At 42.1% G+C, this 14,206-nt stretch overlaps 1 protein-coding gene across 1 annotated transcript in view; it reads left to right on the forward strand.

Moving 5' to 3' along the window:
• The window catches only part of SNX24 (sorting nexin 24), a 131,341-nt gene that overhangs the window by 65,221 nt on the left and 51,914 nt on the right, over window positions 1-14,206 (forward strand). The window contains exons 2-3 of the mRNA XM_081088813.1: window positions 868-951; window positions 13,659-13,763. Of these exons, the coding sequence (XP_080944939.1) occupies window positions 868-951; window positions 13,659-13,763 (189 nt within the window). The remainder of the gene's footprint in view (window positions 1-867; window positions 952-13,658; window positions 13,764-14,206) is intronic.

The raw sequence follows: 14,206 nt of genomic DNA on the forward strand, positions 1-14,206 counted from the left end.
TACTAAGTAATTGAACAATATTCCCTCATCCCCGTGTTGACAAACACTGGCTCACAAAACAGGAGCCAATGACAAAGTCTTGAAATAGCAGAGCACCTTCTCTGCACTTCCTGCCCAGCATCCTCCCCCCACCTCAGCATTGTGTTTTCATGAGCATTTCACACCACTGCTCATCCCTTGTTCCAGTCTTGACCCACTGACCTGAGAATCAAGAAAATGTCATGTTGGTGCCTACTAATTAGTGCGCACAGAGAGCCTTTGCATCTGGCCTTTCAACCTTCCCGAGGTGGGAGCACAAGCTGTCACCCGTGTCACGCAGGGAAAATGAACCTTTACCACGAGCTCTCTCTGTTTCGCAAACAGCAGAATAACTCCAGCTGAGACTAGAGATGAATATGCCGGTTAGGAAGAAATTAACCTAAAATGCACTACCGTTTGCATGATCGTCTTATCCGTGACACAGCACCGCCAGTGAAACACCCAGGATAGCATGTTGTGGGCCTGCGATTCTTACCAGACTCTCGCCGTGGTATCACACTTTTATTTCAATACCATCATCTGCATTTGGTGAAATAATTTTAAGGAAGGAACATCCTCTGGTTAAAATGTTCAGGTGCATTTTAAGGCATTTAAGTTTCCGTTGTTTCTAGACATGTTGGTGGGGATACTGCAGTTTGTTAGTGAGCATTTGGCTCGAGGGCTCATTAATCAGGGCTGTTGGGCCAAGGGTCTCCTGGGCCTTCTGGGTTTTGGGGGATCAGCTACTGTAATTAAAGGGATGAAATATATCATGGTCACAAACTTACCACATCAGACAATTGAGGGTTTCAAACTGGTAGAATTAATCTTTTTTTTTTTTCTCCTTAGGTGTTTAAGATAGAAGTGCTAATGAACGGAAGAAAACATTTTGTTGAGAAAAGGTACAGCGAATTTCATGCCTTGCACAAAAAGGTAATTCCACGCCCCTCCCCCCCCCCCTTTTCTCTGTGTGGCAGATGGCATAACGTTAGGACTGCTTTTGGGGTTCCTAAGAGCATTAAGAGTTCTTGGAACAGTATGATATCCTTTATCATGAAGTAAATTTCATTTGAAAATACATGACTTAGTCCTTTCAGGTGTGCTTTCCGAGTGGGTGGGTTTTCTGATAAGATCTTGTACATGAGCAGATGTGAGACGGCAAGCTGTTCGCAGTGTGCTGTGCCAGGGATGGTAGGTTCAGAAAGAATAAAATCCAGACCCTATTTTAGCCATGAAATATACTTAATGGGCCTTACAAAAGGGAAAGAAGAAAAGCAAAAGACTATTTTATTTTATAGGGAGAAATTTATTAAAATCAACTTACACTTGCATATACCCAGAAAAGACACCTGCCACATGTGTGTAAGGACTGTCTGGGCAACTTGTGAAAAGGCTCGCTGCCTTTTGTTGAATTGGAAAGGCCACAGCATAGGACTGGCGTTTCATTAAAAGTCTGAGATAAAAGAGACAAAAATGTAACAGGAATAGCTGAGTTTTGGGAGAAATGATCAGTAAAGAGTGGAAGAGTGAATACTTTCTTATTTTATACCAAAATGTAATGTTTTGCAGATTATAGATTATCATTGGGATGCTGAAATTACTTTATTAGTAGAAATACCTCATGAAATTAACCAGAAAATCACTGTATATGAGTTATTGCAATTATTCTATTTTTCTTTCATGCATGCATATTCACACGCATGTATACATGAATATATATAAACACACATATGCACACATATGTAAAATGTATGGCATAATTTAATTTCCTCACTTTTGTCACTTAGGGAAGAAGTTAGGTGGGAAGATTTTAAGAAAGAGTCTATTCCTTTAATTTCATTAAACACGTCTTAAATTCCCTGGGATATGGCAGAGCATAAATGATGTGATAATGTGCTTACTCTGTTTTAAAAGTTCTTTAGCATTTTTTATAATTAAATTTTCCCACTTTTTTTAAAAGGAGAATACCAGGTAGAGTCTTTTTTTTTTTTTTTTTTTTTGAGACTAGGGTCTTGAGTGGAAACTTTAATAGGATATTCTGGAGAAATGAGTGAAACTGTTTCCTTTAACCAGTTAACTGCCACGATATTTTGAATTTAACTAAAAAAGGTCCTCCGCTGGCGTCTATAGACGCTTACGGCGTACAAATAGTTAAAGAGGAGCTCTCAGTTACCTGTACACTCTCCTATTAGGATTCAGTCACATTTAATTCCCCAATTAAAATTGTGTTACATCCAAGTTTACTTCCAAAAGCAACAGCACAGGTGAGCTCAGGTTCAGGCCTGGTGTTGCCGGCTGACTTCACAAAAGCTTCAACCCAGAGGCAAGAGAAACAAACTTGGAGTGTGGGTTTCACGTCCTTCTCAAGAAATTCCGTTTTGTTTACTGTTTTTCGAGGAAACAGATTCTAGCGAGATTTCCACTGGGTAAATCCTGCAATAAGTCCTTACAGTGAGATGAAAAGCAGAGCTCCGTCCCCCGCCCAGCTCTGATGACCAGGCAGCCTGTCACTGTGAGCCTCCTTCCTAACCTCCCAGGTCAGTGCCCAGGTGCCAGGACCCCGACACAGCCCAGCTGTCCCCAGAAGATACTCGGGGACCAGCTCCACTCGAGGCACAGCCGGGTGGCTGCCGGCGAGGCCCGCCCCGAGCAGAGGTTGCCCACACTTCCTAGAGCGGAGGGTCGCTCACCCTCTTCTCTTCTCTAATACAGTTTATTTTCTTCTGCAGAAGAGGACCCTCTCCCAGGGATTGTAGGCAGTTCTTAGATACGCACAGACAGGAAAAAAACACCCAGATTTTCTAGGACTTCTCTCAATTTCTACAATCCTGTTAATAATTTTAGCTATTCTTATATCAGCAGGCCTAGTAGAGTTAAGAGAATAGGAATTCTCAGATCTCTCAAGTTTGCATGTTTCTAGCAGCTTTGTTAAAACATCCTCACAAGGACACAGAGGGAAAAAATAGCTTTTTGGAACAGAATTTTAGTTGGGAGACTCTCTAATCATATTTACTACAGAGCAGAAAGCAGCCGCTGGAAGGCTCCTTTACTTGCTCCATTGTATTTGTAGAAGATTTGGCAAAAGGGTAACTATGAAAGTACAGATAATGGTAGGGTGTAAAAAGAAGTCTGTAATCTTGACTGTAAAATTGTGTTAAGAAGGATTGAAATGGGCAAAAAATTAGAATATATAAGCTTTACTGATATTGCTGCCAGATTACGTAACTTTATCCTTTTGTTAGAATTTCGGTGCCCCAGTTTCCGTATTTGAATTTTGTGATGTGCTTTTAATGTTATGTTTTTACAGTAAGTGTTTTCCCTTTAAATGTAGTTAAATTTATTGTCATTTAATTTTTTTTAAAAAATATTCAACTATTTCTTCAGTGGATGCAATTTGCTCTCTTGCCAGTGTCCTGATTTTTCTTACACTTTACGGTGTATCTATCACATGTTAAAAAAAGTGTTTAGCCAATGACTCCAAGTTAATTCTAAAACAATATGGGAGCTATTAACAAGTGCTGTGCATTTGTATAATAATAGATGCATGGCTCTTCTCCATGTACCACAAACACACAAAAATGCCTCCTGGCTTATTGTCAGGCTAATTTTGATGCAGAAAGTCATTGCCCATTTGACAGTTCATCTGGTTGGCTGAAGAAAGTTCTGAATGATTATTATTTCTTCCAAACTTTTGTAATTGTCAATATTAAAATATGAAAATATCCTAATCATTTACACTTTTCTTAGGATTTCTTTTGAACTTTTTTGAAAAATTCAGGAGGTTTTCCTATGTGCATAATTTTCTTCCTCTCAAGTAATTAGGTTTACAAAGCTAGATCTTGCGGAAAATATGGGGGTTGGAGAAATAAACCAGTTACCCACACATATTTCTACTATCCCAATAGGATTCTTATTTTCCTGCTTTTCTTGCGTTTTTTAGTAAAACAAACACTGCTGTGCTCACCATGGTCCCACGTGGTTAGAATGGTTTCTACACCATTCTAACAATGGTGTAGAAATGGTGCAGTGTGCTGGCTCTGGAAGCAGATGTTCCCCAGCCGGCCTTTACCTCCCCTCACTCATCAAGTCCTTGGAACAAGTCACATGATCGTTCAGTGCCTCAGGTTCCCTATTTTTTGTATGGGACTAATTAGAGTACTAACTTCATTGACTTGTTTTACAGACTAAATGATATCATGCATATTGCACGGTAAACTTCCAATAATTGATAGTCTTCATTGCATATAATCCCCGCCCCCCCCCCCCCCCCCATATTCAAGAGTGTGTCCCTGAGCTAAATTACTAAGGAAGCATTTTCTGTCAAAGAGTATGGATATGTTTGCAGCTGCTGATATATATTGCCAAATTACTTTCTTCCAAAATGGTCTAGCGGATTTATAATACAAGCAGCAAGTGTGAAGGTAGCACAGCATCTAATCAGCTTTGAATATTACCTCCCCAAATGATATTTGTTTATTTAGCAAGCAATCTTTGTTGCCCTGTTGCTGTTGTAATTGGTATTTCTTAAGTTTGTTTATGATTCTAGGCCTTCTTTTTGGAATTCTATTTACTTGCTTTCCCATTTATCTGCAGGGGTCTCAGTTGTTTTTGCTCGTTAGTTTGTGTGGCCTGTTAATAAAATATTAGCCATTTGCTGAAAGTATTTTTCACCAGGGACCTTTTTATTTTGGCTGTGATATTTATTTTAATTTACAAGTGGTTTAAATTTTTATGTTGTCTAATATGTCAATTTTTACCCCTTCAGATTTTAAATAAGATTCGTTGTTTCTTCCAGAGCGATGATGAGTATTTGACTTCATTTCCTTTTAGTTTTTCTTGATTGGTGTTTTTCACAGTGTGAACTTTGGATCACCTGAATCAGAGCAGTGTTTACTGAAGGGCCGATCCCTGGGTATCGCCCAGACTCGCTGAATCAGCCTTTGTGATGGAGCCCAGTAATCAGCATGTTAAACCAGCCTTCCAGATAATCTTCATGCCTATCAACGTTTGAGAATTCCTCTGGAGTGGTTATATTTTTAGAGGTTTCTCTTAGACACAACCCTCGCACCCTCCCTCCATCACAGCACTGAAGCCACCAAGTTTGAAACCTTGGCAGTCTTTTGTAACTTTCTCTTACCTTCCATATCCAGAGTGTCATTAAGTCCTATTGGTTCATTCTTCCAAATTTCCGTTATATGCACCATTTCATTTTTCACTTCTACACTTAGCATCCTAAAACAGAGTCTTACTACTTTATGCGAGTATTTCTTTAACTGTTTTTGATCCTTGTCTTCTTATTCATTCTTTGCTGCAGATCAGTTTTTCTAAAACACTGTCTTCATCTTCATTCTTTGGTTCAAATATATTGAAGTGGGTCTGTGTTGTCTCCTAAATCATGGACAACAAGTCTTGAGGCCAATAATCTTCAACCCTGTGTTAGTGCCCTGTTACTGCTGTAAGAAATCATCACAGACTTTGCTTTAAAACATACATTTATTATCTTACTCTAAGGGTGTCAGCAGGGCTACATTCCTTCCGGAAGCTCTAGGGGAGAATCAGTGTCCTTGCCTTCCCAGCATCTAGAGCAGTGGTTCTTAACCTTCTGGCCCTTTAAATACAGTTCCTCATGTTGTGACCCCAACCATAAAATTTTGTTGCTACTTCATAACTGTCATGTTGCAACTGTTATGAATCGTAATGTAAATATCTGATATGCAGGATGGTCTTAGGTGACCCCTGTGAAAGGGTCTTTCGGCCACCAAAGGGGTCGCGACCCACAGGTTGAGAACCACTGGTCTAGAGGCTGCCCGCATTCCTTGGCTCCTGGCCACTTCTCCATCTTCAAAGCCAGCACTATCATTAATCCAACGTCTGCTTCCATCATCACATCTCCTGTCTCTTACTTGAGACTTCTGCCTCCCATTGAGATGACATTGGACCCACCTGGGTATCCAGACTAATCTTCCATGCGAAAGGCTTGCTGTACTCACATCTACGGAGCGCCTTTTGCCAGGAAGGTAATGCACCCACAGGTTCCAAGTATTCGGACATAGACATCTTTAGGGGGAACTGTTCCTTTATTTACCACAAGCCCCTTGGCCAGCCTTACTTCTCTCTGCTTCGCCTATGAAAACATCAGCGGCAGTCCCCTTCCCCCTGTATGTGAACATCACCGTTTCCTGTCTTTGCTGTGCCGGCCGTCCTTCCCTTTGTGTCCGCATGTATTCACACCGAACTAAAACTTCTCAGGTTCTCCTTCTTCCCTGTGAGTTTCTTCTATTCCCTCATCTCTTTGTCCGTAGACTCCTTTCCATTTAGAATAAAGATTTCTACTTAAATTAAAAATATATCAGAGATGATTAAAACTTTGTTGTCCCCAAGTTTTTCTAGTTAGAAGATACATTGTTTTAAAGGTAGGGCTCACCCTGACTGGTTAGACACAGTTGGTTTGAGCATCATCCTGTGCACCAAAAGGTTTAATTCCTGGTCAGGGCGCATACCAAGTTGCGGGTTCCATCCCTGGTTGGGGGAGTATGGAAGGCAACTGATTGATGTTTCTGTCTCATATCGATGTTTTTCTCTCTCTCTCTCTCCCGGTGGGCCTTGAAGACAGCGTCTCCTCCCTAGGTCCAAGCCCGGGTGTAGAGCGAAAACCCTTCGCAAGCTCTGAGCAGATTTCACATGCCTTTCATCGGTTTCCTGTCATTTGCAGCCACCCTTTTATTCACAGGGGCTTCGGGGAAACACGGTGCTGGTTCGCTCCTGGATTAACTCTCCTCATTCTTGTTATTGTCTGCCTTTGGCTCGAGTAAAATATTGCATCCTCATATTTCATTTAATGGAGGACATATTTCAGAAGAACCAAAAAACTGCCATCTGTGGTTAAACCAGAACACACCATGGTGTGTAGTATCTCTAAAGAGAACCCTGAGGATCTAGGGGTGACAAGATGTAGTAAAAGATTGAATTTGACCCCAAATGTCCCTCATTCTTTCCTTAACTTTATTTTTCTTTTCACATTCTCCTTTGTGTGCTTGGGGAAGCTATTTCTGCTCCTTTCTGTGGAAAAATGGGCACTGCAGTCAGTGCATATGCGGCGGGTCTGTGCAGAGCAAGTTCTGTGGAAACTTCTAACACTGCAGGCGGGAAAGGGGTGGTCACGCAGGCGAAGGGGGCTGTGCTTGTGGTATCGGGGAATCTGCTGGCTCTCTGCGGGGATCAGGAAGGCCGTCCGCAGGCCGCAGCGTGGCCCGGACAGTTCATCATCGCCAGGAGTGGCAGGGGGTTATTTATCTTGTAAGCAGCTGAGCCCTACTGGAAGCAGGTCGTCTCAGGTTTGTCTCTCCTCATCTAGAGCAATTCATTACTCAACTGCAAATGCTGTCACAGCCCCCAGCAGCTGAGATGATCGGCTTTCTCAGTACCCCTGACATAAAGAAAAAGAAAAAAATGCTTTCAGTGCTCTATCTTCACGATTAAAAAAAAAAAAAAGGAGACAGATAATGGAGTTGATTTTCTCTTCTGCAATACAAGAAATATTGTGCTTCATGAGTTAAAGGGACTTTATGTTTACATTGAAACCTACTAAGCTGATTTCCACAGAATAACAGCATTTTTCTTCTCTTGTTTTTGTTTGAGAAATACCTCAAATAGTGTAGAGACGTGGTATGCATTCTCTGACAAGCAAAAATTCCTTTCCTCCTCCTCTCTTTCTCTCTCCTCAATATTGGAGCAGTCTCCATCGATACATAGCATGTATCTGCCATTTAACAAAATAAAACTTGCCTTTGACCCCATGCGTCCCTCCCTTGTTTGCCCCCTTGCTCTCCTTCTCTCTTAGTATCATTTCTTGAAAGAGGGGCCTACCCTCTGGCTTCCTACTCTTTTTACCCAGAGTTTTTGACTTTCCAGCATCAACCGCACAGTCTGATCATGTGCCTTCCAGGAGTGTTATCCTGACTCAGCGTACTGTTCGACCCCTCCCTCCTCACCACTTGCCTTGCTCCTCTCCCCTGCCCCTCAGAGCTGGATGTCTCCTGCTCACGTGGGATTCGATTTGGCTGCAAGTGACTCTAGAGACAAAATAATGGTGACGCTAACAGACACACCTTTATTTTTCTCTCACATAAAGCCTGGGGCTGGTGGGGCAGTTTCATGATCATCGGGGACCCAGGCTCTGTGGCTTTGCCATTCTCAATAGGAGGCGTCCACCTCATGGTTGACGGTGACTGCTCCAGGTCTAGCCATTACGTGGGCAGTTCAGCCAATAAGAAGGGGCGGAAAGAGAGTCCTTCCCTTTAAGACCACTTCCTGAAGGCTACACATACATGTCTACGTACCTGCCTTTGACCAGAATCCAGTCAGAGGGCCACACCTAGCTTCAAGGGAGATTGGGAAATGTGTTCTTTATTCTGCGTGGCCATCTACCCAGCTGAAAATCTTGAGCTCTGTTCTGTAGAAGAGAGGGACAGTGGATTTGGGGAGAGAACTAGTGTTCTGTGCCACTTATCCAAACCTGACATCCTGCCACCAACAGGCAGGTCACCCAAAAATGACTGCCAAGTGAGGTCAAAAACCTTAAAACAGTGAAGGTCTTGGAGCCATTCTGATCACCTCTGCTTTCCACACACTCCCGCAGCCTTCCCCTTCTCCCACCCAGAGCCAGGACATAGTTCAGCTCACCATCATCTCTCGCCTGGACTTCTGCAGGAGCTTCTGACGGGTCTCCTTGCTTTGACTCCAGCCCCCTCACAGTCCACCTTGCTGGTAGAATCTCACATGGTCTCTTAAAGTAAAAATTGCAGCCGGTCATTCCCTTCCTCAAGAAATTCCATTTGCTTCCCATTTAAAATAATAGGCAAATTCCCGCCTTGGCCTCCAAGGCCCTACAGGGTCTGAGGCTGCCCCTCTCTGAACCTGTCTTCTCCTTTCTGTGTGTTGAACCCCAGGCTTGGTCCTCCCTTCCCATTGCTCTGTCTTTGCCATAACATTCCTTCTCCAGCTCCTTACCCGGCTCCCTCGCAGCATGAATCAGGTCACAGACAGTCCCACCTCACACAGGCCTTCCCCTGCTGCCCCCAACACACACCCCTGCTGTTACTCTCGGCCCTCACCCTGTGTTAGTAACTTGTTTATTTCTTATTGTCTGTTTCCTGGTATGTAAGCCCCATGAAGGCAGGACTGTCTCTAGCACTGGAATCACACATGAAAGTGGAGTGTCTTCTGTTGCATGACCTTCACGGAATCTTTGCTTTCCCTGGGAATTATTATTATTTTTAAATGTTTTTAATATATATTTTTATTTATTTTAGAGAGGAAGGAAGTGGGAGAGAGAGATAGAAACATCAATGATGAGAATCATTGATTGGCTGTCTCCTGCATGCCCCCTACTGGGGACCATGCCCACAACTCGGGTATATCCCCTTGACCAGAATCGAACCCGGGACCCTTCCGTCCGCTGGCTGACGCTCTATCCACTGAACCAACCCAGCTAGGGCTATTTTTAAATGTTTTTATTGATTTTTAGAGAGAGAAGAAGGGAGAGGGACAGAGAAATAGAAACATTGATGAGAGAGGAACATCATTGATCAGCTGCCTCCTGCATGCCCACAACCCGGGCATGTGCCCGGACCAGGAATTGAACCTATGACCTCATGGTTCCTTGGTCAATGTTCAACCCCTGAGCCACACCAACCAGGAATTATTTCTTTTAGTAGACAAAAGAATAATGTATTTTATCCTAAAATTTATCCATTCTGTCCATACTATCTACGGCATGAAATCAGCCGTTTTCCGGGAGGCTCCTCTCTCCAAGCCCCCTGACCCTTTGCCCCAACACAGACTGGTGGTTCTCTAGGCCGCCGTGCTCAGCTGTCCTTGGAGTTCCCTTCCCCACACTGGGGGCAGAGCTCTAAGGCCAAATCCTATTTTTCCTCTTTCTTGCGTTTATGCTCAGTTTTCTGGAATGACATGCTCAACTTCATGTAAAAGGAGGCATGGAAGGCACAGTTTTGAGCCCTTGAAGGTCTCTCGCACCTGATTGATGGTGCGGCTGGTTCCAGAAATCCATTTTCAAATTAGATCCCTGAAGCATTCATTGTCTAGCATTCACTGCCACTGATAGAAGTCAGTTGCCAATGCTATTCTGCTTTCTTTGTTTACCACCTGATCTTTTTCTGTTTTCTGTATGTCCTTGATGTTCGGAAATTTCAACAGATAAATGTTAGTAAGTGTGGGTCTGTTTTTATGTATTATGCTTGCACTCAATGGATTCTTAATCTGAAGGCATACATAAGTCATAAAAATTCTTTGAGGAGTTTTTCTTATTCTTTATGGGAGGCTTATTAATTTTATATTAAGTCTCCTGGATTAATTCTATGTGTTTTATCTTTTCACCTGCATTTTCTCTCATTTTGTTTATGCTATAGTACTTTGAGAGACTTTTATATTCTACCTCTTTTAATTTTTTTTATTTCTCTACTAGAGACCCAGTGCATGAATTCATGCATGGGTGGGGTCCAGCCCAACCACCCCAATGTGGGCCTACGGGGGGGAGGGGGGAGGGGCAGTTGGCCAGCCAGTCTTGCCCCCAATTGGGGTGTTGGGGGCCAATCGGGGGCCCAGCCAACTGTGGGGAGGGCCTGATCAGGGCCCGGATCAGGCTGGTTGGCTGCTGCAGTGCGCGTCATAGCCACTGGTCATTCTGGTCAATTTGTCGTTCCAGTCACTGGACTTTCATATATATAGATCATGGTTTTTAATTCCCAATGCCTGTTTCTTATCCTCTGAATCATTCTTTTTCATAGCAGCCTGTTCTTGTTTCATAGAAGCAATATTTTCTTATATCCCTGAAAATACTAGTCAAAATTTTAAAGATCTCTTCTGCTATTTGATTTATATAGTTTCCTTTGGGATTAGTTGTCCCATTTGTTTTTCTTTTCGCTTTTATAGTGCTGCTTTGTGATGAAAATGATCCCAGAGTACCCATTCAATGAGACTATTTGTCTGGTCCTTCTGTAGGGTATGTCTGCTAAAAGACCTCATCATCGGGAATGAGGGGAGAGAGCCAGCTATTCGGCTGGGGACCCCATGAAAGCCATTATGTCTAGAATGGCTAAACCCTCATTCAACCCAAACACTTCTTTCATTTTCCTTAGGGACATTGGCCCTTTTTTAATGGGGTGTAGTGTGTGTGCCAGGGATAAAACCAGGCTGCTAGTCACTCTGCTGTGGTGGGGGTAGAGTGCCCTTACAGGCTATGGCATGGTCTAATCCAGGGGCGGGCAAACTTTTTGACTCAAGGGCCACAATGGGTTCTTAAACTGGACCAGAGGGCCGGAACAAAAGCATGGATGGAGTGTTTGTGTGAACTAATATAAATTCAAAGTAAACATCATTACATAAAAGGGTACGGTCTTTTTTTTCAATAGTTTTATTCATTTCAAACGGGCTGGATCCGGCCCACGGGCCGTAGTTTGCCCACGGCTGGCTAATCCCTCTTCTTATGCCAGTCTTGAGCACAGGGCCTCTCAGGGCTGCTAAGAAGATTGGAGTCCACACCCGTTGTCATCCCCTTCCTGAGGGGGTCTGGGCTGAGCCTTCCTCTGCTCTGTTTTCTTCCTTGGCATGCTCCTGCTTTCTGTCTTTTAGAAAACCATTAATCTCTCACAAGGTGATGACCTCTTTCTCCCTGCCCTATTCTATTCATTGTTCTGTGCCCTATTCCCTTTGGCTTTCTTCCTTTTCTTTTTTTAATGTCTACCAGGATTAAATCCAAGTACATAAAACAAAAAGCCCAAATACCAGTAACCTTACAAAGAAGGTGGGAAGGGGTTCATTTTTTCCTTTTAACAAAAAACAAGTTTGGAGGTGGCCGGTGGGGGCTGTGTGGCAGCTCCAGGAGGCTGCCAGGCGCATGGCTCCTTCTTTCTTTCCGCTCAATCATCTGGAACATCTGGCTTCCACCTTCAGAGTTGCCTCATGGTGGCAGATGGTCGTGACAGCTCCAGCCATCACGGTCACATTTTATTAGGCAGGAAGCAGGTGAAAGGGGGTTAGGATAGAAAGTGCAAGCCAGCTGATGTTGCTCCATGTTTGAAGAGTTTTTGTGGAAAGCCCTCCTCAGTGACTTCTGATTACCTTTGGCTTCCACTCTCTGCAAGGAAACTTGGAAAATTTAGCTTCTTAGCTAAATTTAGAAGACTACATTATTATTCCCAATAATATAGTTCTGTTGGTGAGGAGGATAAGAAGAACAGATTTTGGGTTCCAGCCCGCACTTTCACGCTGTCATTGTAATAGCACTTCAGGTGTGGAGGGAGGAGGTAAACAGGCTCAGCACTAGACAGACTGATCTTCGCATTTCCCAAGGCCCCTTCTTTTGCATCACGTGCAACAAAGTTTAGCCCAGAATGGTTAATGGTGAATATATGCTAATATATGGGAAGAATTTTGTATTACAGTATTAGCTTCTGGGATTTAACTGTGCATTTTTTAAGAGATTATTATGCTGTTTCTTTGCGTGTGTAGTAAAGGAGCAATCTCAGTAGGTTTTCCAAGTTCTTGATTAGAATATTCAAATTCATTCCATTTGGGGGTCAGAGTATTAGTTTCCTATTGCTGCTGTAACATGTTAACACAACTTTAGTGGCTTAAGCAACACAGATTTGTAGCCTTATACTTCTCGAGGTCAGAAGTCCAAAATGAGTTTCACTGAGCTAAAACCAAGGTGTCATAGGCTCTAAGAGAGAACCTATTCCTTTCCCCTTCCCAGCTTCTAGAGGTTGCCTGGGCTCATGACCCTCCCTCCATCATCAAAGCACGCCACTTCCAATCTCTCTGTCACTGTGACCCTCCTTGAGCCCAACTGGATGATCTAGCATAATTTCTCATTGTGAATTCCTAATTTAATCAAATATTCAAAGTACCTTGATATGTAAGGTAATATTCACAGGTTTAGAATGTGGATATGGTAGGATACACTTGACACAGGCTTTTCTAACTCAACTTCCAATATAATTATTTTTTCATTTATATGTTTCCTTAAAACTGCTGCCCTGAAAGGCTTAGCTGAGAACCATCATTCAGTTGTCATGAACAGAATTTGGACCTAATACTTAGGAATGTTTGAAGGAACAGCTTCTGTTTTTTTAGTTCATTCTATTATAAAACTCTCCAAATGATTGATCTAGCTCAGATGGCATTTTAGGGTATGATGATCATAAACAATGGCATTTTGTTTTGCTTTTTTATATGAAAAATATGTAGAAAGATTTTCCATCAGAAAAGCACTTCATGAAACCAAAATTTCATTGTACTAATTGATTTTGGAAATTATAAACTTTTTTACTTTCTTTATAATTAATGGACTGAACTTTTAATTTTTCAGAAAACAATAATTCTAGTTTAAAATACAGACGATGTACAACAATAGCAACGACTACCAAAAACACAAATTTTTTATCCTGAAATCTAAACATTTAGGACCGCTAAGAATTTTTTGACTGATTTTCAGTGTTATCATATTTTACTCTTTCTTTTTATTGGAGATAACAGCTCACTTTTCTTATTGGCTCCCCCTAATAATGTCTTCATAATTAAGATACATTTCCTGTACTTTTTGTTTGTTTCTGTCTTTATAGCTTAAGAAATGTATTAAAACTCCAGAAATCCCTTCAAAACACGTGAGGAACTGGGTCCCAAAAGTGTTGGAACAACGACGACAAGGCTTGGAAATGTATTTACAGGTAAGATGTGTTTAGATGCTCAATGACTATAGCATAGTTTAAATAGCCATTTATCTCAGTATTTTTTTCTCAGAACTTATGGGTGAGATGCAAAATACATGAAGCAACCAAACCATCTAGATTAAAATAAAGTTTAAAATTATAGCTGTGTTGTTGGTTGGTTCTTTTAGCTTAAATTGGGTTCTATTTAAAATTGGTTATCTGGATCAGGGAAGTGAAAATTTAGTAGAAAGGTAAAAACTGATGTTGAAAGGGTCTGTTTGTTTTTATAATTCAGCTCTACGAATAACTTTGTTTTCCTTTTTTTTTTGTTTTCCTCTCCAAGTTGTATTGCTTTCTTATAGCCTGTCTTGCCTTGAGGTTTAGGGTGTTTGGGAGATGGTAAGAGGAACTGAATTTCATGTTCGGGCTGGCAAGTCCATCTATGGGATCAAATTGAGAAT

The sequence above is a fragment of the Myotis nattereri genome (assembly GCF_964212035.1).
Source record: "Myotis nattereri genome assembly, chromosome: 4".
Lineage (NCBI taxonomy): Eukaryota > Metazoa > Chordata > Mammalia > Chiroptera > Vespertilionidae > Myotis > Myotis nattereri.